This window comes from Anguilla anguilla, chromosome 8 (assembly GCF_013347855.1).
Source record: "Anguilla anguilla isolate fAngAng1 chromosome 8, fAngAng1.pri, whole genome shotgun sequence".
Lineage (NCBI taxonomy): Eukaryota > Metazoa > Chordata > Actinopteri > Anguilliformes > Anguillidae > Anguilla > Anguilla anguilla.
The window spans coordinates 27,245,503-27,271,203 of NC_049208.1; the positions used below are offsets into that span (position 1 = coordinate 27,245,503).

Genomic DNA, 25,701 nt, shown 5'->3' on the forward strand with positions numbered 1-25,701 from the left:
GTTGACTTTTATTTCATGACAGAGAAACAGGTTTTGGGGCAGGCTGGGCCGATTATAATATGGCTTTTTTCAGATTCAGTAAAGCATAAGTTAATTCATTCAGGATACACCTACCTGCAAATTAGAACACTCAGACTGTGTTACCCTGCTGAGAAAATTAGCTGCATGAGGAGACACTTTGCTACAGTAAGTGTATTTTAACCCAGAAGAGGATGTAAATGTCATTTATTTCTGGAACTGGAATGACTGTATTAAGGCATTCAATCAAGTTAAACTAATGTGCATATAGTTTCTCAATTTTGTGTCATTCATACACTGGAAGATTCCCTTACAAAAAAATCACATCTTCGAACATCCAAAAACCACGTGAGAACATCCAACATGTGAAGAGGCCACATGTGAACTATAAAAATAATCCCACTGATGCTTTTTCAAGTCACATTTTCGTTTCGTTTTCACAAAATTGTTGTTCATATTGTGTTGTTAAAATGTGAAAAATGAAAATGATGTATGTATGAAAATGTCAAGTTCAACTTTTTCCCAAGTGAATATTTTAATTCATATTTGAAAATGTTAAATTCACATGTGAAATTGTGATTTTCACATGGTAAAAGGCAAATTTTATTTAGCTTTTTCCAGAAGGGCTCACTATCTGTGCTACATTAGAAAAGGAACGGTAAATTATGGCTACTGGATACATTGATCTTCAGTCTTCCAATTAATGTGGCCTATTAATGGTCTAATATTATGTAGTTGTGAAAGAATATAAGGTACATAGCTAAGCAAAAATTATTGGGTATTGTACAATTGTGTCCACTCTGCAACTGATTGAGCCAAGTTGGGCCGGTTACGGTAAGATAAGATTAACTTCGGGTTCGCCTTCGGTTTGGGTCAGAGGTGGTAAGGGTTGGGTGTTACTATCAGGTCCTTACACTATGGCATGCACAGTCCATAGAAATTACACTTTTCCACTGCAGTGAATAATACATTACAGCTGATGGATTGTACATTGGTGGTCACTCACCATACACATTCCGTTAAATGACATCATCATACACGAAGAAAGCAAAGGCATGTAGAACTCATAGGTACAGAAAAGCGGAGTGTTGAGAGATCCGGGACGTGGTTGTTTTCCTAACTTTGACAATAGTGTTCTGTCATTAATCTTGCAGTACGGAAAGGGGACTACACACATGCCTCGTTATGTAATAAAGTATAGCCCTTGCTGAATGTCATTACTGGACTCTGGGCTGTTGGCCAGGCCTTAGCCAAGCGTGATTACTGGAAATGTGGATATATTATTCAGGCTGTGAGGTAGCTGGCGCCGATAAGAGGGGACTTCCCGCTCCGATTCCCCCGCCAGCGGCCTTCGGGAGTGCGTGAGGCTGAGTGTTGGTTCCCCTCTGTGGTTCAGAGCTCCATTATGTACAGTTCCCCAAAATCCCTGGGGAGACACAATCTGGCCTTCAGTGCTTGAGACAGACCTTAACCAGTGGGTAACAGACTCAGTACGCAGCACTGGTATGAATGCGCTCATACAGGAAGATGAGTTACCTTTGCTTAGATGGACCTCTGAAGACACCAACCTCCATAGCAGTCCCACAGTATCATACTCCGTCTTTGGCCGCTTCCTTGAAGAGAAAAGGAAAAACGTACACTCGTCACAGGACTGTCAAAAAAAAGAGAGAGCAAGTTAAGTTGTCCCTCTGTCTCCCTCTGTCTCCCAGCCAGCATGGTAATTAGATTAGGACCAGACGATGAGAGCACTGTGAATGTGTGGGAGCCCACAGAGCGCACGAGGCCCCGCGCGGTGTGAAAGACTCTGCTACAGAGTGGCAATTGCCTGGTGTGGAAAACAAACACCGCTTCCCTTTCGTATCCTGCTCTGACTCGTCTAAAAGCTGCATGTGCGATATTAGCTGGTATTACAGTGGCAAATGGACAAATGGCAGAAGGAGGGTGTTTAATCAGGCTCGTTTCTGCCCTAAGAACATTAAGGGATACTGCCACTGCTGCACATTAAACACCCCAGAGCACGGAGGGGGTAATGACTACCAATGCCTGTCATTGAGTTGGTAGAGAGGATTCCCATAATACATACTACCAGTGCAACGGGAGAGTTTCTAATTACATTATAATACATTGCATTAGAAAAAGGCAATGTTATTTCAGGAATAGTTACATCCTATGGATTCTTCTGTGTTGCTGATTACTAAAAGGCATGCTAAATCACTTAAATTCAGTTATCTTTGGCTTTATTTATTCATACATTCAGTCATTTCTTAATTTCATAATCAGCCAATTCTTGCCCATACAAATCCCTTCTTTTACACAGTGTAAAAATCATCACACAGAGGTGAGCACGGTCAATGTATCACAGCTCAGAAAGTCCATTAACACAATCGCTGGCTCAAAGAGGAGACTGGCCAACTCTGGCCTTCTCATTGGCCAGCGATTTCGCTGCCAAGCTTGTGAGAGTCCCGTAGCAGTTGTTAGAGGGAGAGAAAGTCTGAATCAGCCAAAGCTGCCAGGAACCAGGGGTCAGTTCATTGGCGGGATTACGGAAAAGCTTGTCCTGCTTTTCAAAAATAGCCCGGGTGGCTTATCCCTTCGCCGAGCACAGGTGACATGTTAGGATTAGCCGTAATCGAGGGAGTGGGCGGCGGCAGTCGTAGGAGACAGGGCCCTAACCTGTGTTCCCCTGTGAAGTCTGGGGTTCTGGGTCAGACCCGAGGCCAGGGGTGATGGCTCTGACTGCTGTGGGAGGCGAGGCAAAGAACAGCGATGGAGAGCAGAAGTGAGGACAGGCCTCTGAACTCAAGGCCAGGACCAGACACGACTGATATGCCCTCACTAAAAGTACTGTGGCTCAGATAGCTCCTTCTGCAGTCCAAGCTTCCTGGAATGGGTTTGTAACACTGCATGTAACACACGCTGTATGAAGCTGAAGAAAAGGGTGTTCCCTTACTCTCTATGGACAGCTTGACTAAGATGACTGTGAAAGGGTTCTCCTGAAAACACAGGTTGTCATGACAGACCACAACACAGTTCTTACACTTGAAACAGCGAGTCATTATAAATAATTGATTTACATTCATAATGTATATTGTGACACTACTGACATTTCCGGCATTCACTACAGTCAGAATACCACGTTGCCTTTTGTAATGGTCTCTGTTGATCACAAAACTGTCTAAAAAAACAATCCAGCTGGCTATGTCAGAAGAACAGCAAGATCCTGAGCCAGTTTACATAGCTCAATTAAAGATGTAGGAGTCTTAAGCATTGCTTCTCAATTTTACTATTTTACTTATGGAATCAGGGAGGAAAGCTCTTATTGTGTCTTGGGTGGGAACCCCCATGTGTATGGGGTGAATTAGGGGGCTTAACACAGGACTTACTGACCCTTCAAAAAAGAATCTGTCTGTAGATCACTTCTGTCAGGCCCCAGTTAATTCAATTATAGCTCCACATGTCAAGGCCATCACTGTTCCCTCCCTAACAGGACATTACAAATGGACAATGGCGTAATAACAATAAAACTGAATGATAATCAGATGAAATGAGACTGTGGCTAATAAAAGGAGACAAATGCATCTCTCTAGTCTGGACATGGTGTACTTAGTCGTGCATGTCAAGAAGGCCCCATTGGTTTTAACTGAAATGGCTCATATTCGCCAGGCTGATTAATTGCTTGATAATGGCACGGACCAAACACATATTCAGATGGTCACCAGTGAATATCTGATTCATACTTGGATAAAGGTTGCTGAGGAGTCAAGAGGCATCAATGTAACTTTCATCTGAATCTCCTCCATGGTGGCATAAACAGAATGAATGATGAACCCTAAAAAGGTTCATGTTTATATTTTGTTTAAATCTTTTGTTAATGATGCCCTTCACTCGGGAAATTTCCAGTTTAAAGGGACACTGCCTTACTGAAGATTGAAACTCATCCCCTATTACACTCAATACATATATTTATTCCCACTTCACCACCCAACCCCAAATAAATACATAAAAATGAATAATAATAAGAACCTAACCTGTTTCTGAACATTTCAGACCAGGAACAGCCAAAGACACTGGCCAAACACTGATACATTACACATCATAATGCTGAAGCAACTCTTTCTTGCTTGCCCGTTTTGCTGAAGCAACATTTCCTTGCTAGCCTGATTGCTGCCCATGTCGCCAGGCTAACTGTAATTTGTTTAAGTGAACGGCAAGTGGGCACCAACGAGAACCTCTGGCCCACTTAGCCGCTGGGGAACTGAAGAAGCTTGGGAGGAGAAAACTAATGGAGCAACGTGTTACATAAGACAATGAAAGTGCAACCCTGCCCTGAACTCTGCCTCGGAGACGAGAAAGGACGAGCAGTAATTCAATCTCTGTCAGTCTCACGCTCGCGTGGGGAGAAGGGTGCGGAGACAGCGGGAGCAGAGAGAACTAATGAAATCACCAAACGCTGAGCCAGAACTTGGTCCAAACCACACGTGGTGGGTCGCACTAGCGGGGGGTGGAGTGGACACAACACACGAGCCAGGGCAAGAGGACTTCAGGGTTATCCTTTAAGGCAGTGGGCTTCACTTCTCATAACATGTTTGACTGCTTGGAGAATCTCCTGTCCTCCCAGGCAGGGTTCTCAAAGCACCTGACAGGCCATAATGAGAAGAAACTAATGATGGCATCCCATGCAGAGGAGAGATGGGATTCCTCTCTTGTTCAAATGTTTAGCCGCTGACTGTCCCAACGTAAATCTTTTGAGTAGGGTACAATGTCACAAAGCCTATTTCAAACAAGTTGAGTTCTGGTGATTTGTCTTCTTAGTGAACAAAATAAAAATTAATGAATTAAAAAGCTGTGGGTTTGGTGTAAACCCAATCAAAGGTAGTGTTTGCATTTTTGGTTCATTCCCATGAAGTACATTTGACATTAGCTCTCTGGTCACGACTTGGTTTCAAACTTGGCTTCAGCCTTTGAAAGTATGCCTGGGAAAATATTTCACACACCAGTGAAAACTTAATGAAGCAATCTCGCATCTTACACCGCATACCCACTGAGAAAAAGATCACTCACAAAATAGCAGTTTATTGATGGAGAAAAACCTAACTAGAGGAGGGAGAGAAAACCTTACCAGTGAAACTGCAAGTTTGGGGCTGCTATGGGCTAAATCGGTCTTTCGGTAAAAGATTCACACTGTAGGTCTGTACTAGCCAACATAGACAGCTGTGTACTAAGCATGCATGTTAGGGGCTTGTGGGATTGTTATGACAAAACAAGGTGGCTGAATGCATTCATGTGTTTCCTGTGTACTCAGGCGCTGGTGGACAGAGACATGGGACTAGTTGAATGACAATTCATCTACCTTTGTAAAGAATGTCCAAAAGAAATATGTTTCACCCTAGCACCACATTTTGTGCATGCTATTGGTTGTGCTGTCCCATAAATACATTTATAATCTACACTTCTTGATTTTCAACCTATTTGAAGGGGCCAAATGTCAAAAGTATGATTGTGGTGGGCAATGGCACTTATCAGACTCTACAACTGTAAATGGACTGCATTTATATAGCGTTTTTTTAAGCACTTTACAATTGATGCCTCTCATTCACCAGAGCAGTTAGGGGTTAGATGTCTTGCTCAGGGACACTTCGACACGCCCAGAGCGGGGATCGAACCGGCAACCTTCCGACTGCCAGACAACCGCTCTTAGGGGCGACATAGCTCAGGAGGTAAGACCGATTGTCTGGCAGTCGGAGGGTTGCCGGTTCAAACCCCGCCCTGGGCATGTCGAAGTGTCCTTGAGCAAGACACCTAACCCCTAACTCCTAACTGCTCTGGCGAATGAGAGGCATCAATTGTAAAGCGCTTTGGATAAAAGCGCTATATAAATGCAGTCCATTTACCATTTACCTCCTGAGCTATGTCGCCTCCCCCCTGTACCAGTGGGCTTTTCAGATTCAGACATAATAAACATGGCATGACTGGGACGGCAGATGAAAAAATTACATTATATATTTGAGATTCATTGATGTCAATACTCCTAAATTGCACTACTATTATTACAATTGAGAAATAAATAATTATATTAAGGAAATTCTAGTAAGAACTTCCATACAAAAATTGCATAGCACTAAAACACTCAAATACATTTCAGGCTATGCTTGTATATCAGGAAATTAAATTAAACATTAAAATTAAGATGTTCTATATCACTAATGAGGCAAATGAATCTTAGTACAAAGCTGTTAGCACAAAATGCCCTCCTTTTTTTTAAGGATGGGGACCTCAGTCTTCTTCCTGATGGTAAGATGATTCAGGAGATGTGAAGGAAGAGCCATTACATATTCTCCTTTCTAAACTGTCTGCTCCTCATAAAGATGCTTTGTGGTTATTTGTTGTCTCCCAATGATCTTACTACTCTGTAATGTCACCTTCTCCAGCTTAATTTGCATGGTGTTAATTAGAGCCAAACCAAATTGTAAGGTCAGTTTAAAATTAATATTTTAAAATGTACATTCTTTAAGATTTTTTTTTTTTAATGCAGCAATGCAACAATGCAGGCTCATTTATTACCTTGCAAAACTTTAGGGGATCCTGAACCACAGCTGCACAATCTCTGAATGAGGTATCAAGATGAGACAACACATTTTCCTTATTAGAATAGTTATTATTAGAATTCATTATCATACGGTGCCTGGAACCTTCTCCGAAACAAGACCTGATGAGAGAGAGAGACAGAAAAGGAAAGTGAGAGTGAGGTCACATTATTCTCTTAATCAGATAAACTATGTCATACTTATGGGCACTTTAAAAACAAAGAATTATAGCATAATCACATAATTGCAGTTCAGATTTAGTAGGTTTTGTTCAAACAACAATCACAGTAGTAGCCTATATATATACGTCTAAAAAACAGATCCTGCGAAATATTTCTTTGCATTTGATAGTTGCTTTATACTTGTGCGTGCATTCGGCTACAAGTATAGATATACAGTACGCATTACTGAAGTTATATAATTAGAATTCTTATGTTTTATTGTTCTTGCAAATAGGTCCAAGAAATCTCTTAATATTTGTAAAACGCTATCTTCTCCGACTAATTGGTTCTAATCAATCTAGGGGGCTCTAGCACCGTTACACTTACCTTCATAATGAACACAAAAGTGCCGGAGGAAGATTTCCAGTGAAACTGAATCATAGGCAAACGAAGGCAACCACATGTACAACCACACAGCTACCCAGCCAATGAAGGATGCTATACAGCACACAGCCCGTTGTTGCGTTAACATTTATACAGCGATGCCAATCAGCATAGCGGTGTGCATCTGCTTAAAACAACACCACGTAATCCTACAAACGCCCTCCCCTCCTTTAAATCCGCTCGCCCGTCTCACCTTGCTAAACTGATACTTTGAGCCCCGTGGAACCGTGCAGCGAGGTTCGTTGTCTCGCGGGGCGTTTGATGGTAACATGGTTTGTAGAGCACGGCAGTAGTGCCCAGTACTTAAGGATCTTCCGGAAGGCTGCACGCTGCATCTCTCTCACTCACACATATTTGCACAGAGAGGAAGCGGGGTGAACTGAAAAAAGGTAAGAATTAACCATGCATCAAGTTGTCCTGCATCAATTTGAAATATTTATATCGCTATTTAATTGTTAATGAGGCGCTTATATCTTTTGTCCCTTGCTGGGACCTAAATTGTCTAAATTTTAAGACAGCTTCTTGCGATATACTATTTCAGGTCCTAAGTACGTATGTTTCACATTGTTATCATTCATCGGATGAAGGGATACGCGGGTATAATTATGTAATAATTGTTCCATTCTGTTTAATTGCACGTCGCGTTCCAATGTACATTCTACCAAATGCCTGGGTTCTGTTCGCAGTTTTTGAATTCCTTTATTCAATTCCACGTTAACTTTCAACGATATAGCCTTGCTTTAATTCCTAAAAGACGATCTACGAGTGATTATATCTGTAACGGAGAAAAATCGAGAAGTAAAGAATGTCTTGCTATTGCATGACTGCAAAAACCGCATCTATTGGTGATGAAATCTTGCTCCAAATCATCTCTTTTCCGTGCAGTGCTGTTTATTGTAAATATCTCCATCCGTTCACACGACAGGAAACGGGACAGAGACTGGCGCTGCTACTGCATAAAGGATCAATGCAGTCATATTAATTCTCTGACACGCAATAAGCATGTTTCGGATTAGGGATTTATTTATGATTAATGCTACGGATGGTTACATGAAAGCCTGCAACATTAATGCCATGTTACTGACAGTAAGGTTTTCCGTCTATAAAAATCTTGAACCTAATGCGACGGTGTATAATTAGGAACTATACAGCTGCTGTCACTCCCCCTTATGGGAAATAACACCAGTCATGATAGTTACTTCACTATAAGATTTATTATTATTATTATTATTATTATTATTATTATTATTATTGAGTATCTGCACCGCTGCTGTTACTGTATTAAAAAAAAAATGTCTTACATAGTTTTGGATAGTTGCTTTTTTTTCTTCGCCAATAAAAATGAAAACGACACATTGTTTACGAGGCCAATAAAATCGCACATTATGTTATCAATACTTAAAATAAAACTGGGAAGTACTTCTTGGTATAATTCAGTGTCTCTGTGAATGCAATTTTATAGAGATATTGAGGATTGCGTAGACCGGGAGTCTGGTACATTGTAATGATGGTGATGACGACAGTTGTTATTATAATAATAATAATAATAATAATAATAATAATAATAATAATAATTATTATTATTATTATTATTATTGGTAGTAATAGTAGTAGTAGTTGTAGTAGTAATAGTAGTGGTGGTGGTGGTGGTAGTTGTATTGTAAATTATGAAGACAGTATTTATTACATAGGAATAAATGCACAAACACATTGTTGCCAACTTGCTCGTTAATAATGGATATCCTGTAGGATTCAATTTAAGGAACATGGGAAGCTTATGACATACACTTGCCCCAGAAATCCAAACTGATCTGATACATTGTGCAGAATAGAGATTCTGCTGCCTAATACCATTTCACTCAATGCAAAGATTATGTTTAGTCCTTGTCGAATGCTGAGCAGTAGCTCTTTTCCCTGAGGTGAATATTAACCTTCATGGTTTTACTGGAACAAAGCCTTGAAGACACTGTGGACTCCTGGCCTACATTTGTCTCCCACATTGATTGAAAATCAATGAGGAAATTCTACAAAGCTAGAGTGTTCATTGAATATTCTGTGACATTTGTGTACGCCATACCAGCAAAATAACAAAGCATATTTAAAACCTGGAAACATCCCACAGATTTTCAGTTTTTATCCTGTGTCTTAAGACAAACACATCACATAAATAGTTGAGCATGTACTATGTATAGTTAGTGAATTGTTTTAAATGTCAAACACATGTAGTAAACATTTCCAGGTTTGCGTCTATATGATATTTTTTCTGTTGTTGTACAGAGGGTTGGATACACACACACACACACACACACACACATACACACATACAAATACACACACACTTGTGTGAGCGCACACACACACACACACACACACACAAAGTTTAAGGGATGGGGTTAGAAATGTCTGTTCTGCCACAAAGCCCTTTTTTATACTGTGTCAGGTACATTTGGTCTAGGCACACATGCTCTACAGCATTAGCCCCTTTTGTTTAGCAAATAGATGATGATGTTTATTATTATGATGCTGCTGCTGCCACAGATGATGATGCACCAATGGTGATGGTGATGATGATAATAATACTCACTACTACTACTACTACTATAATAATAATAATAATAATAATAATAATAATAACAATAATAATAACACCATTAATAAAAACCAGAAGCATAATAACTATGGTAATGTTAATCATGGAAATCATTAAAAAATGTTGATGGGTCGTGACTGTCCCATGAGTGTGTTCAGGGGGCCCTGTAGCTGAATGCTGTTTTCCATAGAGCTCCACTGTCATGTGGCTTCTGTAAACAAAAGGCTTCTTCTAAGGCCTGTGTATTTATATGCACGGGCATGTTCTCTGAACTTAAATAAGTAGTCCTATTTATATCATAAGCATCACTCAAACAATAGTATGGGTATTCAGCATGTCACATTTCACATGAATTACAAATATTTATTTATTTCACCCATCGGACAACGGGCTGGAATCAATATAAACTCAGCGTGTTTAGTCGTGAACTTTGAGAAACATTTTAGCAACTGCTTTAAAAAAAGAAAGAAAGAAAAAAGACTTTTTGATTTTTACATGGCGATTTGATTAATACCAGCCACTTAGCTGAAGACGGTGTGGGAGGAAGTGGTAGAAGAACGTCAGGCTTTTTCAGGTTCATTACTCAGTGGTGAGGGCAGAATGCTCTGTGGTGTGGGTTGCACCAGAGCCCGGGTTTCCTGCCTGAGGAAATAGCAGGAGAGGCTCACCCTGCAGCCGCACAGGGGTCCCCCGGCCGTGGCCTGTGCCGTACTCCGCAAAGCGCTCTCTGCTGCCGCGGCTCTCTGCCAGCCGTGCTCTGGAAACAGTCAGCCCAGCCCCGGGTGGCCTTCGCTGGTGGGTGAAAACCTTTCATTTGGCAGCATTAACTGAGAGCTCCTTCACTCACCACTTCTTTCCATTAACAAGCAAATGCCACTGGAATACTCCCAGCCCCTGCGCTGTGCTAACGTGTCTTTCTCAGTGGCTGGTTTGCGTGGTGGATCAGTACTACAGTTTGACAAAAAAAATGGGACAGCACCTAACAGCTTTCAGCTAGAGGAAGGAGACACAAGAAGGCCCCATACCCACATTTGCAAATTTTAACTCCACCCCTGTCAACTTGACGAGGTGCTTCCTTTTCTTTTTCTTCAGTCTAGTAATTTATCACCATTTCTCAGCAGTTTCTCCAACGCTGCGTGTTTTTTTTTTTTTTTGGGGGGAGTGGGGGGGGGGGGGGGGGTCCACTACTGAGAAACGAAAGGACTGAGAATAAAAAAAGACTCAGGCCTGTTCCCCTTCTTCCTGCTTCCTTCATCGCGTTTGAAAGCTTGGCCCTGCCCCCTTTGGCGCCGTGTTTGGCCTCCGCCCGCGCGTGTCGTGTGCTTCGCTCACCCCGTTTCCTCGGGACGCCGCTAGCTCAGAGCCGCTCCCGCGCTAACGTTGTTTCAGTGTCACGTCCGTTCGCCCGGCCGCCTCCCTCGGTGAGGCCTTCTGCTTCGACTCCGTTCCAGACGTCCATTCCTCTTTCTCGACAGACTGCGTCCTTGATTGCGTGGCGCTTAACATTTATCCGAAAATCGAATTGCAGAATCGGGGGGGCACAGCAGGAAGCCGGGATGGATAAAGCCGGGAGAGGGGAGTACTCTCGAGACACAAATAGAAGCGGACTGAAAGCCGTGCAGCAAAGGCCTAACCTGAATTCCTGTTATCCGAACGCACTGGGAGATGCTTAAAGTGAATTATAGGGGGGGAGAAGAATCAATACTCTGAGAATATGCGGCTGTTTGTCACCTCGCTATTCCTGAATGTGAGATGGGTTAAATATGGCGGGTCCCTTGAGATGACATACCGGTCTCCAAACAGAAAAGTCCCGTCAGAAATAGAAAATCAATGAAGCTCCCAGCCTCGCATCCACTAAAGCTGTGGCGTAGCTGGTTTTCATGACACTGCAATTTTTAGTCCCTTCTCTTCACAGCGTGAGGACATTAGGAGGACTCAACAGCTTATGAAAAAAGCACTCTGTGCTTCATTTGCGGTTGAGTCATCTGTTATTTTAGAACAAACATCTTTCATTATGTTAGCTGACACAAGGATTTGTGTGTTCCACCTTCTTGAAGGCTAGTTGTCATTTGTGACGCGGGTGGTGTAAAGATGACGACCTTACTGGACGGGGACTTCGGCCGAAATGTGAAATGCAGGTATCAGAGCAGCGGCAGACTGACTAGCAGTGGGCTCATTTTGAAGTGCTGCAAAGAGAGGTTGGTGGTATGCCCGATGTGTGTAACCCTGGGCTGAAGAGCTCGCTGTGTGGTGCGTGTAAGATGATGCAGGTGATTATGGGATAGGGCTCCGGGCTTAGAGTCATCGCTCAGGGCCACGTGAAACCACTGTCAGGGAGAATCCAGCTGAGTGGGCACCTTGTGTCCTGATCAAGGCTCTCACGTGTATTTTTAGAGCCGGCCAGAGAATGGATGGAAATGGATAGGGCCACATGTATATTGTATTGCATCGATTTCAGTCCTTTGTGTTTTTTTTAATTTTTTTTTTACGAGCAATAGGTCCTTGCCCAATAACCCCTACCAGGTTACAGCATATGCTGGATAAATCAGCCTAATGGGGAATATTTCAAATTCAAAGGCATTTGTTTTCTTCCCCGCTGTGTTATTCATTGTGCAGCTCTCAGCTTTAAATGAAAGGGTATTATTTCACCATTACATTTCAGAATAGTCATATGCTCAGGCAAGAAGAAAGAGAGAGATAGAGAGAGAGAGAATGAAAGGCAGAAACAAGATGTGAGAGAGCTGTCTCTGCGTGGCAGTACAGCCGAAGCGGTCCAGTGATCCAGCCTCTGATGTGTCGACTTCAAAAGGGCCTGTAGCTGGTATCTCCTCAAGGTTCTCCCCCCCTGCCAGCTGCCCCTCTGCGGAGAACAACCGAAACGAGTGCCTGTCTCCTCAGAACAAAAAAGGGCCCAGCTGCCTGGCGAAGGCGCTTTTCGGGGCTGGAGGACGGCCCCGTGTGCGGCCGCTTCGGTTCCCCTGCGCCTGGGGGGAGAGCGCGCAGGTGCGGGCGCTCAGGTGCGAGGCAGTGGGCTGTGACCCGAGCGGATTCGTTAATCCGGCCCTGCTTTTGTTTATCGGGCGGGGTGCGCTGCAGCTCTCGCAGACTTTCAGTGTTGGCAGATTGCATGGCTCTCTCTCTCTCTCTCTCTCTCTCTCCACCAGGAAGCCGCAGATCGGCTCTCCTTGACCTGAATAATGCATGTCCCCCCCCCCCACCCAGCTGAGATGCGGGCAAAATAATTGCCATCTGGACTCAAGGTGGGGTCATGTGTATTTGGGTGTGTTTGGGGGGGAGCGGCTTTTTTTCCTGCTGTAACTCAGAAGAGAATGTGAGTCAACCTTGCATCAGGATAAAGTGCATTTGGCACCCCTAACTTTCAACCTGTATTTCTATCTCAGGGAGCTGGGGGTAGTGTCACTGGTACAGTAGGTGGACCTACCTGTCATACATTAGCACTGTCATCCTTGGATTCTGTTGCTTTATGTTCATAGGTCGAAACAAGTTGTTATGCAATAAGAATGTAGTGGAGATCTATAGTGTTTAACACCATAGGACTGACAAAGCCATTTATGGTAAATGGTCATTTTTTCCAGTTTCTGTATTGCTGCCGCTTCAGACTACTTGGCATATGTGTAAGCTAAGACTAGAATAAGAAAAGGGAGTCCCCAGAAGACTGACCGCAGATAGATCCATCTCATCCTAAACAGCAGCGCTTTCTTGAAGTAAGAGGGGAGTGAGTATGATAGCTGTAAGAGACTTCTCAACTTGTTCTGCTCTCAACCCTGTGCACCTAATAAGATCATCTAGCAGCTAGAACATGAGATGCTATTTGCGTTCCTGGTACAGACAGGTCTGTCTTCAAATCCTTGTGTGAGGGATTTATGCTCCTCGAAAAAAGGGAAGGGGGTGTGGGTATGGAGGTGATCCGTCTTCTCCAGACACGTTAGTTCAGCAAGCGATCTGACCTTTGACCTGGGTGTGCCTGGGTCATGTGTGGGTCATGTGAAAGCGAGTCTCATCAAGCAGAGGCACCTAATGGGAGAAAAAGTGTTTCACTTCAGGGAGGTCACAGGCTTTGGTGCGACCCCAAATACTTTCTCTGTGGGTCCATTTCCAAGAAACCCTTTTTTTCAGATAAGTTGCAATTCAGCTCAAGCTCCAACTAGACACCTGCGCTAAACATTACATTTGAGGTAAAGTAGCAGTAATCTTCTGAGAACTGCTCTAGGAGCCATTAAAGACAACGAGATAATGGCGACTGGGCTAAGGCTGCCGGGAAGTTTCTGGAACGGCGTTCTGAGGCGCTGCAGGGTCTCGCCGGCGCACGGCTCCTTTCAGACGGGGTCGGCCGGAATGTTGGCGGCTGCGCTGGCGGGCGGCGGACAGAGCGATGCGCGCTATGCGGGCGCCCGCGGGCTGTGTAAACAGCGGGAGTTTCGACGCGGCGAGGCAGCAGGCACTTACAGAAGATCAGAGACGGTAAAAAGGAAGGTTGTGATGGCGAGAGGAGAGAGGTAGGGAGAGCAGTGCGCGGTGCCGGAACGTGAAGGCTTCCCTGGTGTGCCGTGCCACTCTGCCAATCGATCATACGGCGCACCCCCCGCCGTTAGAAAGAGGCGCCTTCTTCTCGGCCTTCTTTTTTGACATTTACATTCGGGCTGAACGTTTTTGATGGTTAACCCGATTGTAAAGGTGCTTTCACAGACAGAGCAGGAGCGTGCATCGGATTAGTTAGGAAGTGTTGAACAGGGAAATGAAAAAAGAGTACACTTTTGAGGAGAAGCAGCTTTGATTAGCAAGAAGGCTATGGAGTAACCAAGGTCGGGCTGCTTTTTTGTGTCAGTGTAACTGATAACTGACAGGCTTGTCAGTGCAGAGAGGCAAGCCCTAGTTATCCTCATCCCCCAACCCCCCCAAAGACACACACTCATTTGATGCTCCTCTAAAGCAAAGTGTGGTTAATCTGCTATTGTGTAGCTGCTCTTCAGCTCAGCAGGTAATTATAACACAATGGATGCTCAGTTCGGATGGATCAAAATCTTGACTTGCCATTGTAAGATAGAAGCACAAGGCTCTATTCTGCTAGTGATATTCTTTCTCTGCATGTACAGTAAATCCCTCTTTTGCTGCCACCCCTGACACGGAAAATAACTAGTCAAGAAAAAAAAAACGGGCTCATCTGGTGAATTGCACTCTTTCATACTGCAAAGGAATAATCAAATTGCATTGATTTATCTGTACAGGTTGTTTTCTTGCATGTAGTTTGCATGTTATGCGATATGCAGCTTCTACAGATTCACACAGCTGGAGCTGTGAAACCACTAAAAACTCGTTCCTGTGCCCAGAGAGACGTGGTTGACTGGACCTATGTTAGTGTTTCTGTTTGTGTGTCTGTCTGTCTGTCTATCTGTCTACATATTATTTTGGTTACCATGTGGCGAGAAAAAGGCCTTATCTGATTTAATCTGTGCTTGTACTTTCAGGAGAAAAATCTAGCTACCATGCAGCGACATTATGTAAGAATCCTGGTACAGACAGGGAGGGTAGCGTGGAACCTTTGAGGTGGACGCACAGACGGTCTGAAACCAGCAGTCCCCTTAGAACCATCTGTGTCACTGTGGCGGTTTATCAGCCTTCAGAATAGTGTGTGCATCTAACAGGGCGGGTAAGCCAGTTTTCAATAAAAATATCTGTCTTTCAGTTATATTTAAATGTATGCAGTATGCCACATAGGAGTACATGTCCTCAGTAGGCGTGAAAGTTAATTATTTGTTGAAAATTTACACCCACATTTGGCATTATGTGTCAATTTATAGATAGCGTACTCGACAAGGCAAATTCAGCGTGAGTGACACCACTGTTATTGGCTGTGTGCTGGCTCCAGATTCAATTCAGATAGCTTTGTGTATGCCAGATTTGCCCTTTGCATTTTTGTTCATGAGATGATAATCTAAACTTGTGCTTTCAATATCATTTGGAGCCTTTTTGTTATTGTTTTTATTTTTTTTTGAAGCACCCGCTTTGGTTGTACTGCACCTTCATTTCTTCGAGGATGGAAGCAATCATCTCCTCTTCGGCTACCCCTTCCCTTCATTTTTATCTCTCTTTTTTGGTCCTATTTCTGTTTCATTTCGTCTGCCCATCTCATGCACACTCTCCCCCGCTTTCCCAATGAGTGCAGAGGTCAGAGTTGAGAAAGACGGAGGCGAAGGTGCCCTGCGTGCCAGTGTTAGCGCTCCTGTTAGCGCGGCTGGGCGGGCCGGGGGGCAGGGAACGGGGTCAGAGCGGCTAAATGGTTGTGTAATCTGGGCTGAATTAAAGCTGCTGCGCCCTGATGAGACAGGAATCTGTTCCAAGGCCTTTGCAGACAGGGTGTTCTGCTCAGCTGACGTCAGACTGTAATTCTTCTCTCATCTCACGATAGCCCTGCACTGGCACTGATAATGAGGGTGGTACTGATTGGAATAATAATAATAATAATAATAATAATAATAATAATAATAATAATGATAATACTTCTGTAATATTTGTGTGCTTCTTATTCTTATTATTATTGCCATTGTCGTTACTATTATTATAAATAATAATTTTACATTACGAAGGGTAGCTTAGAGTACACTTGACAACAGTGACAATGGAAATATTATAGTATCTCACTTAATGGGTTACAAAATGTAACATAGTGTGAGATGTTCAGTTTCAGTCACGGTATACGTAAATATAACCAGATAAAAACACTTGATTTAACGGAGTTAATGAGACCATGAGAGCCTGTCTGGTTGTTCTGTTCATGTGGCATTAATGGCTCATAATTTTAACATTTTCACCACCTGGTGACAATTTAATGACCCTATCTATATTGCTTAAATACATTATTTTGCCTAGCTAGTAGGAAAATGTTGAAAAATTGTGTTTGAAATTGTAGTTGTGCTATATGCCATAAAGCCTACATAATTATAATATAATGCACACTGGTTAGAACCAGTCATTACAGTGTATTACAGCTTGTGACAGATGCCAGTGGAATCTGTGTTGTAAAATGTTCGGTATACGTTATGACAGTGTAATGACTTTTGTCTTGAATTGTAATATGCAGTCATTGTGTATTGCGGTGTGACTGGTATTATTTCATGGGCTTTCATAAAAATGAGGCAGCCATTAACACACACCTTTATAAACTTTCCTTTATAACTGTCCGCGTGAATTATACTTGTGTGCGTACAAAAAATATTTTGAATGTACCTTTCCCTCTAAATTAGAACACGCAAAATTATTTTCATGAGTCTTCAGGCGCTACAGTTTTCTGTGATGCAGGAAATAAACACACTAATTTGATACCCAGGCTGTAGAGGAATAATAAGTCTGTCCCTCAGAACAGATGATTTCTCTGCAAACGTCCCAGGGTGCTTTTAAATGGCAGCTGTTGTAATGGCACATTGCATTGTGGGTCCCTGGGACGGCTGTGCCGAGCTTGGCTGCGGGGAATGGGCGTCCCTCAGTTTCTCCTCATGAATTGAGATCTGTGTTCTTTTCCTCAGAAGCTTTTATTCTCTTTTTATTATCTGCTGCTGGGGATATATTCCTCCTGGATACAAGCTGAAGACCGCACATTAAAATGTTAAGCGTTAATCAGCTTGTCATTAAGACACTGTTCTAGTGCATGCATGGACCCAGTGGTCTGGTATGGAATCTGGACTGTGCCATTCCTGACTGGTCTGCAGCCACACAGCTGGTTTTGGTGTCGCCCAGGGAAGGGAGAGTTTCAGTTACAAGTGACCCCTGCCCATCTGGCACCCACAATCCATCTGTTTTGAACCTCCAACTCATGTTTGAGCAAGCGCGACTCATAAGAAGCCATGGCAGACGTTGCACGTTTCGGAGGAGAGCACGTTCTTGTTTGCGCTCATCCAAATCAGTAGCAGAGGTGGCGACAATGGGCGGTGATGAATACAGTCCGGCATTCCAAATTGGGAGAAGGGTGACCCACTAATTTGCACAAAATGCAGAATACGACATCTCACTGCGCCTTCATTTCTGCTCATCAAAGGCCCTGTGTTACACTGGGGGGCGATTTGCATGAATGAAGAGGAAATGCGTGCCCATTGATATTTAAAGGATGTGGTGAGGCCGGCCGTGCTCCGTGAGCGAGGTGTGATTTGTATGCGCGCCTCAGCCCTTCTTTTCCCCTCACGAGGCGCCCAGGAAGTCCGCAATCAGGTGCAAATGCATGGGTCCTCATCAGCGGGATTGTGTTTGCCACAGCTGAAGTGAAGAGAGAAATTGAATCGCAGATGGGCTCCGCTCCAGCATGACAATTAAGGTCTGTTCCAATTTCGCAAATTGAGAAAAAAAAAAAAATATATACATATATATATATATATATATATATACTGTTTATGGATGTATAGAACCGCATGTTCCAACCTCATATACATAAGGGCAGTTCCTATTGAGGGAAGCATGGATGCATCAAGTGCAAATAAAAAAAATAAAAACATTTTTGAAGTGTCCTTCTTAGCCACCTGCTTTTTTCAGCTGTGGCTTACCTCATCGTGACTCTGTTCCTTTCATCCTCTCTTATGAATCTATTTCTAACTATTGCAGCTGGTCTCTGCAGATTCAAAATGTGCAAACCACAGATTTTATTTGCTTATTGTCAGCATAATAAAACAGCTGTCATTGGACTTAGATTTTGGCCTCTTGACTGCTCTGGGACCTTGGCATTGTCCCTTGGGTCATGACAATAGAATCACTGCCTCGTGTGTGTGTGTGTGTGTGTGTGTGTGTTGGGGGTTCTTGCAGTAAAAATTATTGATATGCTGTAGCTATTGTCTGTTAGTCTCTCTGCCAAATTTCTGCCTCTGTAAAGAGATCTCTAGCCATGGACGGAAAGATGAGATGGGGAATGGAGAGGTTAATCAGAAGTACATACCCAGAGGCATTATGGGTTCATGTCCTGGGTGAGCCAGGCTAGCATTAAGCTACGGAACATGTACCCAAAATTGGTGTGCCACGCCTACGAACAATATAATCATGTAACGGCTACTGCAGCTTGTCCATTGAATTCCCTGTGTAGTACTGTAGACCTCTCTCACATGGGTACACTCTTATAGGAGCTGTGACACAGTGTAAATCCTGTCTGGGTTCATCTTGCTACTACCTTGGGTTTGAGTACCCCCAAAGTAAAAATGAAATATATGAAAAAATTACACGCGCCTGCATCGTTTGGGGTGGATGAGTGTTTAGAGAGGGGGTTAAAGGACTACAAGCCCCCTAAGGGTACCTGCAGGTACTGTTTCGTTAAAATGTATTTGCTTACTTCCTGATTTCCTTTATCATTGTATATTAGTCACGCTGAATGGTTTCAGACCTTTAGACAAAATGTAATATTTGACAAAGGGAACCCGATTAAACACGAAACACATTTTAAAAATCATTTCGTTTATTTAATGAAAGAAAAAGAGAGAGTCTCCTCCACAGCTCTCCACTGTGAGGAGCATCCAGTGTGCGCTGGGTCCCCATCAGTTTAATGACCATTTGTTCCCCGGTTTAGTCTGTGGGGTTTGCAGAGAGCTGACCTGCTGTCAGTGTGATTTGACATGCTACAGACAAGCAGAGCCACACAGAGCTGAGCTGCAGTCCGTGGTCAGCTTCGCTTCCCCAGCATAGGAAATGCAGGTTTGTCATTGTTATTGACACTCTTGGGTGTGAGGCGTGAGTGAATGGCTGTGGCTGTGCATGAGTGTGTGCGTGTGTGAGAGAGTGTATTTGTGTATGTTTGTTTGGGATAGAGTGTGTGTGTGTGTGTGTGTGTGTGTGTGTGTTTATGTACATGCCTGCATGCATATGTGTATGTATGTTTGGGACAGAGTTTGTGTGTGTGTGTGTTTATGTACATGCCTGCATGCATGTGTGCATGTATGTTTGGGACAAAGTGTGTGTGTGTGTGTGTACATGCGTGTGTGCATGTGTGTGTGTGGGGGGGGTGAATGTGACCTTTCACCTTTGCAGATCTCCATTTTAAATCTGGGCCCTGACCACACAGTCGGGGTGTTTAAAAGTGACAGGCCAGCGCTGCTATCTCTGCGCCCCTCCTGCGCTAGCGGTGTGCAGAACGGGTGAATGCGGATGAGACGCTGTCTGCCGCACTCTGCCGGGCTCTCGAGCGCTTGCCTCTGTGCTGTGTGTAAACAGGGCGGCGGGTTGCCAGATCCCCGGGGCGACGGTGCGCTGAGCGCGGAGTCCTGCGCGCGCGGCCGTCCTGACGGATAGCTGTCCTCCGCTCCGCTCAGTAATGGCCGCCGGGGAAGCAGGCCTTTTCCAGGGAATCGGGGGGAGTGGAGATGTGGATCAATCGTCATGTTTTTAAAAAACAACACCGTAGAGACTGTACTCTCAGTTCATTTGTGTTCATGATCGCTGTGATATGGGAATCGTGTGCGGTAGCGATTGTTTTGACTTGATTATAATTGCCGCAATTAACCTGTCTGTTGTGATGTTAAGACAAACAGCAGCGGTGTACGTTTGAACTGAGGCTGGCATTATTATCAGCCGGGGATAATGGAGAAAAACTTGACTAATAAGGGATGTTATTCTCGCCAGGCAGTGGAGATATCTCTCACCGCAGACACAGCCTCATTCTTATTTTTACCTCATCGATTGGCTCCTGCTTCTGAGAGCCCGTGTGAAATGGACTCTGCATCGATCCGGGTTCGGGCTCGTCCCGCCGCGTCCTCAGCGACGGCCGCGGACTCCGCGAGGCGGCCGGCGAGCAGCTCGCCAGGTAACGCTGGTGCGGTGTCGGGGCCACATCAGCGCCACAGCGACGGTGACCGCGCCGCGATGTTGCTATGACATCGGCGGCACGGCAAATGCGAGGGGTGGGGAGGGAGCCTGCTTCCCCGGCGGCCATTACTAAGGGTGCCTCACACCAGGAACAAAAAGGGTAATCTGGCTGTCCGAGCCAGACAAGAAGGGGAGGGGGTTAGGGTCGCGAGCCGCTTTTCGGGTCACGCTCCGGAGCCACAGCGTCCTGCTCGCCTCAGCTACAGCAAAACGTTCTGGTCATTGAGGCTTCACGCAAAAACAGAATGAATGCTAGGAATGAAAAGGAGAGACAGAGAGAATGCTCTCATCTCCCTTTGTCATGCTGAAGTGAGCTCTCAGCCTCCGGGCGCACGGTCATAATGGCGCCTCGGATTGGGAGCCGCGGTTCTTGGCTAATTGCGGCAGGCGCGCGGCGTGCTGAGTGCCGGGGCCCTTGACCCTCCCCGCCGTCCCGCCGCGCGGCCCACTCGAGCCGCGGAGTCCGCTCCTCGGGCTCACACGCGCGCATTAGCATACGAAAACACTTCATTTCTCTCCTCTGAGCCCAAACCCCCCCCCACCCCCCCACCCCCCCACCCCCCCACCTCTGGCAATCTACCCAACCCCCCCCAACCACTCTCTCCTCGCCAGCTCCCCCTGATCGCGGGATTTGCAGTACAGCTGTTCGTGACCCAGAAAAAAAGGAATCTGACAGATGTTTGAGGAAAAGGGTTGGAATAGTTGTCGATTTTGCTCTGCGTTTGACAAGGCTGGATATTAACCGACGCGAGGAAAAGAGTAAGGGAGAGGGGATTATTTTTAAGCCGGGAGAGGAAACAAATGTCAAGAGGGAGAAAGATAAACATGTCTGCTCGCAGCTGAGGCTTGTGGATGGACGTTTGCCACGTCTCCACCCACCCACGTCCAGCCCAGTTTGACGTGCCATTTTGTGTGGCTTCTGAACAACAGTAAACAAAGACTGGACTAAAGATGTTACTGACATAGGCTAGAAGTTTTGATCTCTCTCTCCATCAAAATGGCTTTCTGCGGAACTTTGCGAATGCATGATGCATACAGCTGTAAATTCCAATGCTTGGCTGGACGTGTTCCTGCAGTTGAGCACTAATGAGGGCGGTAAGGTGACTGCTGAGGATTTTCTCTTTATTTGAGCTGGGAAGCAGGGCGAGGCAGACAGGAGATTTTCTTCAGTGTTTTGGAAAACCCTGTGTGATCTCATGTAGAATCCCTGAATATGAGTTTTAAATGAAAACCATTTATGTGGAGGGACTACTGAGAAGCTGTTACTGTTTTTGGACTCTCTCTCTCGCTCTTCCTCTCACTCTATTTCTCAGTCACGCTCTCCGTATCTCTAATAATGGTGCGCAGGGGACTAATTACATCCCCATTCTACACTTACGTTTGCCTCTCCCCGCTCCTTCTCTGTCTCCCTTGTTTCCCAGGCTTCATCTTTCCTCATCTGTTGGCCTCTCATTTTTTACCCCTCGTTGTTCACCGCTCAATTCCCTCTCTCATCATTCCTTCTTTATTCCCCATCTCATTATTTTGCTCATCATACCTCCTTCCCTTTCTTCATGCCTTCAGTGCATTCTCTGCCTGCCCTTCTCTTCCTGCTCCAGCTGGATAGCAGGTGATGTGCTGGTGGTAGCGCAGAGCCCTCGTTGAAGAGCATTAACCGCAAATCGGTGCGCTGGGCGGGAGAGGCGGGGCGGCACCTGGAGGAGCTCTCTCGCGGCACACACTGCCCATAGAGAGCTTGGGTGTGGTGTCATACCCACAGGGCTTTGCACCGCACCACGCTGTGAGCCAGGCAGAAGGAGTGATGATGATAACCACACAGGAAGCTTCTGGGTGTTGTAGACCAGGGCTGACACAAAGGGGAGGCTATCGCTCTACGCTTCCCGTTTACCTCTCCTTTGAGCCCTGTGCTCGCTAATGGGAAGCACATCTGAATTATTCCTTGGTGGTGCAGTGGCTGTCCCATTATTTTTGTTTATTGTCCGGGAGCCCCTGTACTCGCCACCTGTGTGAGCAAAGCCGCACTGAAGAAAAAAAAAAAAGGAAAAGCAATGCGGTGCACCTCACAGTAATATCAGGGTAGAAGGTGATATCATTTGCAGTTCCATTAGTTGAAGGCCAGCTTATGATTTTGATTCTCGTTTCGGGGATGATTTTATCATCATACCTCCCATTTCCTCAGCAAAGAGATTACTGCATAGACATGCAGTCATGCTAATTTAATTCAATTACACCGCAGTTCACCGCAGTGGCATTCTGGCCGACTCAGACAAGCCTCCTTTATCATCTGCAGACTATTATAGTCAGAATCCATTGCGAAATCACGCACCATCAAAGTCAGTATCAGTTCTTTAGTTTGGCGTATTTCCAGCAGGGCTAGACCCTGGCGCGACTGGAAGCTTGTGTGGTTTTTCCTCCTTCTCCTACTCGGTCATCCATTCCCTTATTGTTTAATGAAGAGCTCCCTTAATCCTCTCCGTCTTGCTCTGTGGTGATTGGTTAAATATGTGCTGAAAGTATTTTCCTGGCAGGGCGGATGCAAACAGAGGGGCACGTTAGCGTACTGGCGCTCCCGGTGAGTTGGCATTTTAATTTGCCGGCTGCCAGGCGCGTGGGCGACCCCGTTATTAATTGCTGCAGGTACCCAGGATTTACAACGCAGTGTTTACACAACAACAGGGGCTTGGTGAAGAACAATTAAATGCCTGGGATTGGACAACATGAACCAAAATAGAAGACGGCCATTTTGCAGCTACATTCAGGAGTGCATGTGCATCCATTTGGTTTTTGTTGTTTTGTAATAGGTCCTGATGTAGCGCCCATGTTGCATGGGGCCATGGCTTGCATCCTGCCTGTTTGTTATGTTGTTTGTCAGAGAAGTGTGCTACCAGAGCAGAGATTCCCCTGATCCTTATGCACTGCAGTTCCTGGGACTGCCTTCGCTGTGACAGGTGGCTTTTATTATCATCAATGTTTCCAGAAAGGAAATGGGATCATTCTAAAAACTCATTTTCATTCTCAAAACTTGTTCTTTGCGAATCACATTTTGCCTGATATCATTACCTTATTCGCACTATACAGAATTTGTTACAGGAAGAATAATCTGTTAAGCACTGACAAAGCATCTTTACCCGGATAATATACTAATGGAGGGGCACATTTTTGTTTGTTTATTTGTTATTATCTTGTGTATGTTATTTATTATTGCTACTTTCTTGTCATTGGCAGATGTCCTATCAAAGCTGTGTTGATTTGTGGTGGGTAAGCCTAGAATTGCTTTGGATGTAGGCTGGACCAGGGTCAGTGATTGGTTGACCCTGGGAGTTGTTGGTTTCAGGCTTACTGTGGGGACTGTGATTGGTTGTTGATCCAGTGCTGTTTTGGTTGAAGGTTTGACCAGGGGCCTTGGTGTCGTCGCTGCGCACACAGAGACTTGTCACCATGGGAAAACAAAACAGCAAGCTCAGGCCAGAGATGCTCCAGGACCTGAGAGAGAACACAGAGTTCTCTGACCACGAGCTGCAGGAGTGGTACAAGGTGAGCACAGCGCCACCTACATAGTTGGAGTACACAGAGAACACACAGTATGCAATATCAAATACTGGGCGCATCATAAACATATTGAATTGTGTTTGCAAAGAACTGCAGCAAACTAATTATTCAGTCCCTCTTTCGTGACTGATAATTAACAATGAACACATCAAGCAGGATCTGAAAAAACCCATCTAGAGATGCTGTGTGCCACATGGTATAGGCTTGTATTGTGATGAGACATACAGAAATATAATAAGACATGCGTACTTTAAAAGTATGGCTGAGCAGAAATGCATTCTGATGATTTATGTCCAGGTATAGATAATTTCTATAGAACATCCCTCTGTTTACTCTAATGCCATTTCTGAAGCATTGTCGTGGATTGCGATGTTGTCATAATCAAACAGAAGCGCTTCTGAAAATATCTCTCACGCACTCCTAATTACTCCTAATCTCAGATGTCCTCTCTGCTTTCTAGGGCTTCCTAAAGGACTGCCCTAGCGGTCACCTCAATGTGGAGGAGTTCAAAAAGATCTACGCCAACTTTTTCCCTTACGGCGACGCCTCCAAGTTCGCTGAGCACGTGTTCCGCACCTTCGACACCAACAACGACGGCACCATCGACTTCCGGGAGTTCATCATCGCGCTGAGCGTCACGTCGCGCGGCAAGCTGGAGCAGAAGCTCAAGTGGGCCTTCAGCATGTACGACCTGGACGGCAACGGCTACATCAGCCGGGAGGAGATGCTGGAGATCGTGCAGGTGAGTGTGCTGGAGACTGTGATTCAACATGGCGGCTGTACACTCAGGCTAGTGGTCAGCTGACTATTTGATGTGTGTCAAACTAAGCACTGCAGGTGTTTTTTGCTTTTTGCTTGGTGAGGGGTCGTGTGATATTTCTAGGTGGTGGCAAGACGACCGTTCTAAATGTAGGCTTCTCAAATTATATCCAGATTAAACACAGCTTAGTATGCGGTGAGATACTGTTGCAGGAGACTACAATGCATGATCCAAGTGCATACTCTAAATGTATATAATAGTACCTTATTAAAGCAAGGAAAAAATGTGGAAAAGATTAGTATAAGAATATTAATTAGTTTAGAAACCAGCCATTTGTGGCAGGGAATGGGTACTGCATCATTGCTTGGAATGCCTACATCAGTGATCTTCATTACTGGTGCTGGAGAGCTGCAGTGTCTGCTGGTTATTGTTTTCGCATATTGACTACCAATTCAGACCGAAGAAACCATGTGAGGCGAGTTTTCTGTGCAATTGACAGCTTTAATTGATCAATTAAGTGCAGAGTAACAACCAAAAGCAGCAGACCCTGTGGCTGTGCAGGACCAGGACCAGGAATGCAGATCACTGGCCTACGTCCATTCAGCTCTTTCTACCTTCCCCTCAACCTAGGCATGCTCCACGGGATCCCCGATCCTGGAGCTGGGGGAAGGGGGGTGGAAATGGATGAGGAACTGGGTGCTGTGTGCCTTTGGATTATGGAGTTAAATTTAACTGGGATTTATCCCT

The 25,701-nt window shown here is 44.8% G+C and overlaps 1 protein-coding gene and 1 long non-coding RNA gene across 4 annotated transcripts in view; one reads left to right on the forward strand and one right to left on the reverse strand.

Moving 5' to 3' along the window:
- LOC118234572 lies at positions 1–7,495 on the reverse strand. Of its 2 annotated transcripts, none has more exons than XR_004766686.1 (4): positions 7,401–7,495; positions 6,580–6,724; positions 1,555–1,631; positions 1–1,444 (listed from the first exon to the last, which is right to left on the reverse strand). It is a non-coding gene; the product is annotated as an uncharacterized LOC118234572 (long non-coding RNA). The 2 variants fall into 2 exon arrangements; XR_004766685.1 differs by lacking the exon at positions 7,401–7,495 and adding an exon at positions 7,151–7,287.
- hpca (hippocalcin) overlaps positions 7,460–25,701 on the forward strand; it is a 21,002-nt gene continuing 2,760 nt past the window's right edge. Inside the window, exons 1-3 of one of the 2 annotated variants that reach the window (XM_035431188.1) lie at positions 7,460–7,596; positions 24,033–24,179; positions 24,655–24,936. In XM_035431188.1, the coding sequence (XP_035287079.1) occupies positions 24,084–24,179; positions 24,655–24,936 (378 nt within the window). In that variant the 5' untranslated portion in view covers positions 7,460–7,596; positions 24,033–24,083. Of the gene's footprint in view, positions 7,597–21,572; positions 21,741–24,032; positions 24,180–24,654; positions 24,937–25,701 lie in introns of those variants that run through there. The other variant, XM_035431189.1, reaches the window with a different exon arrangement.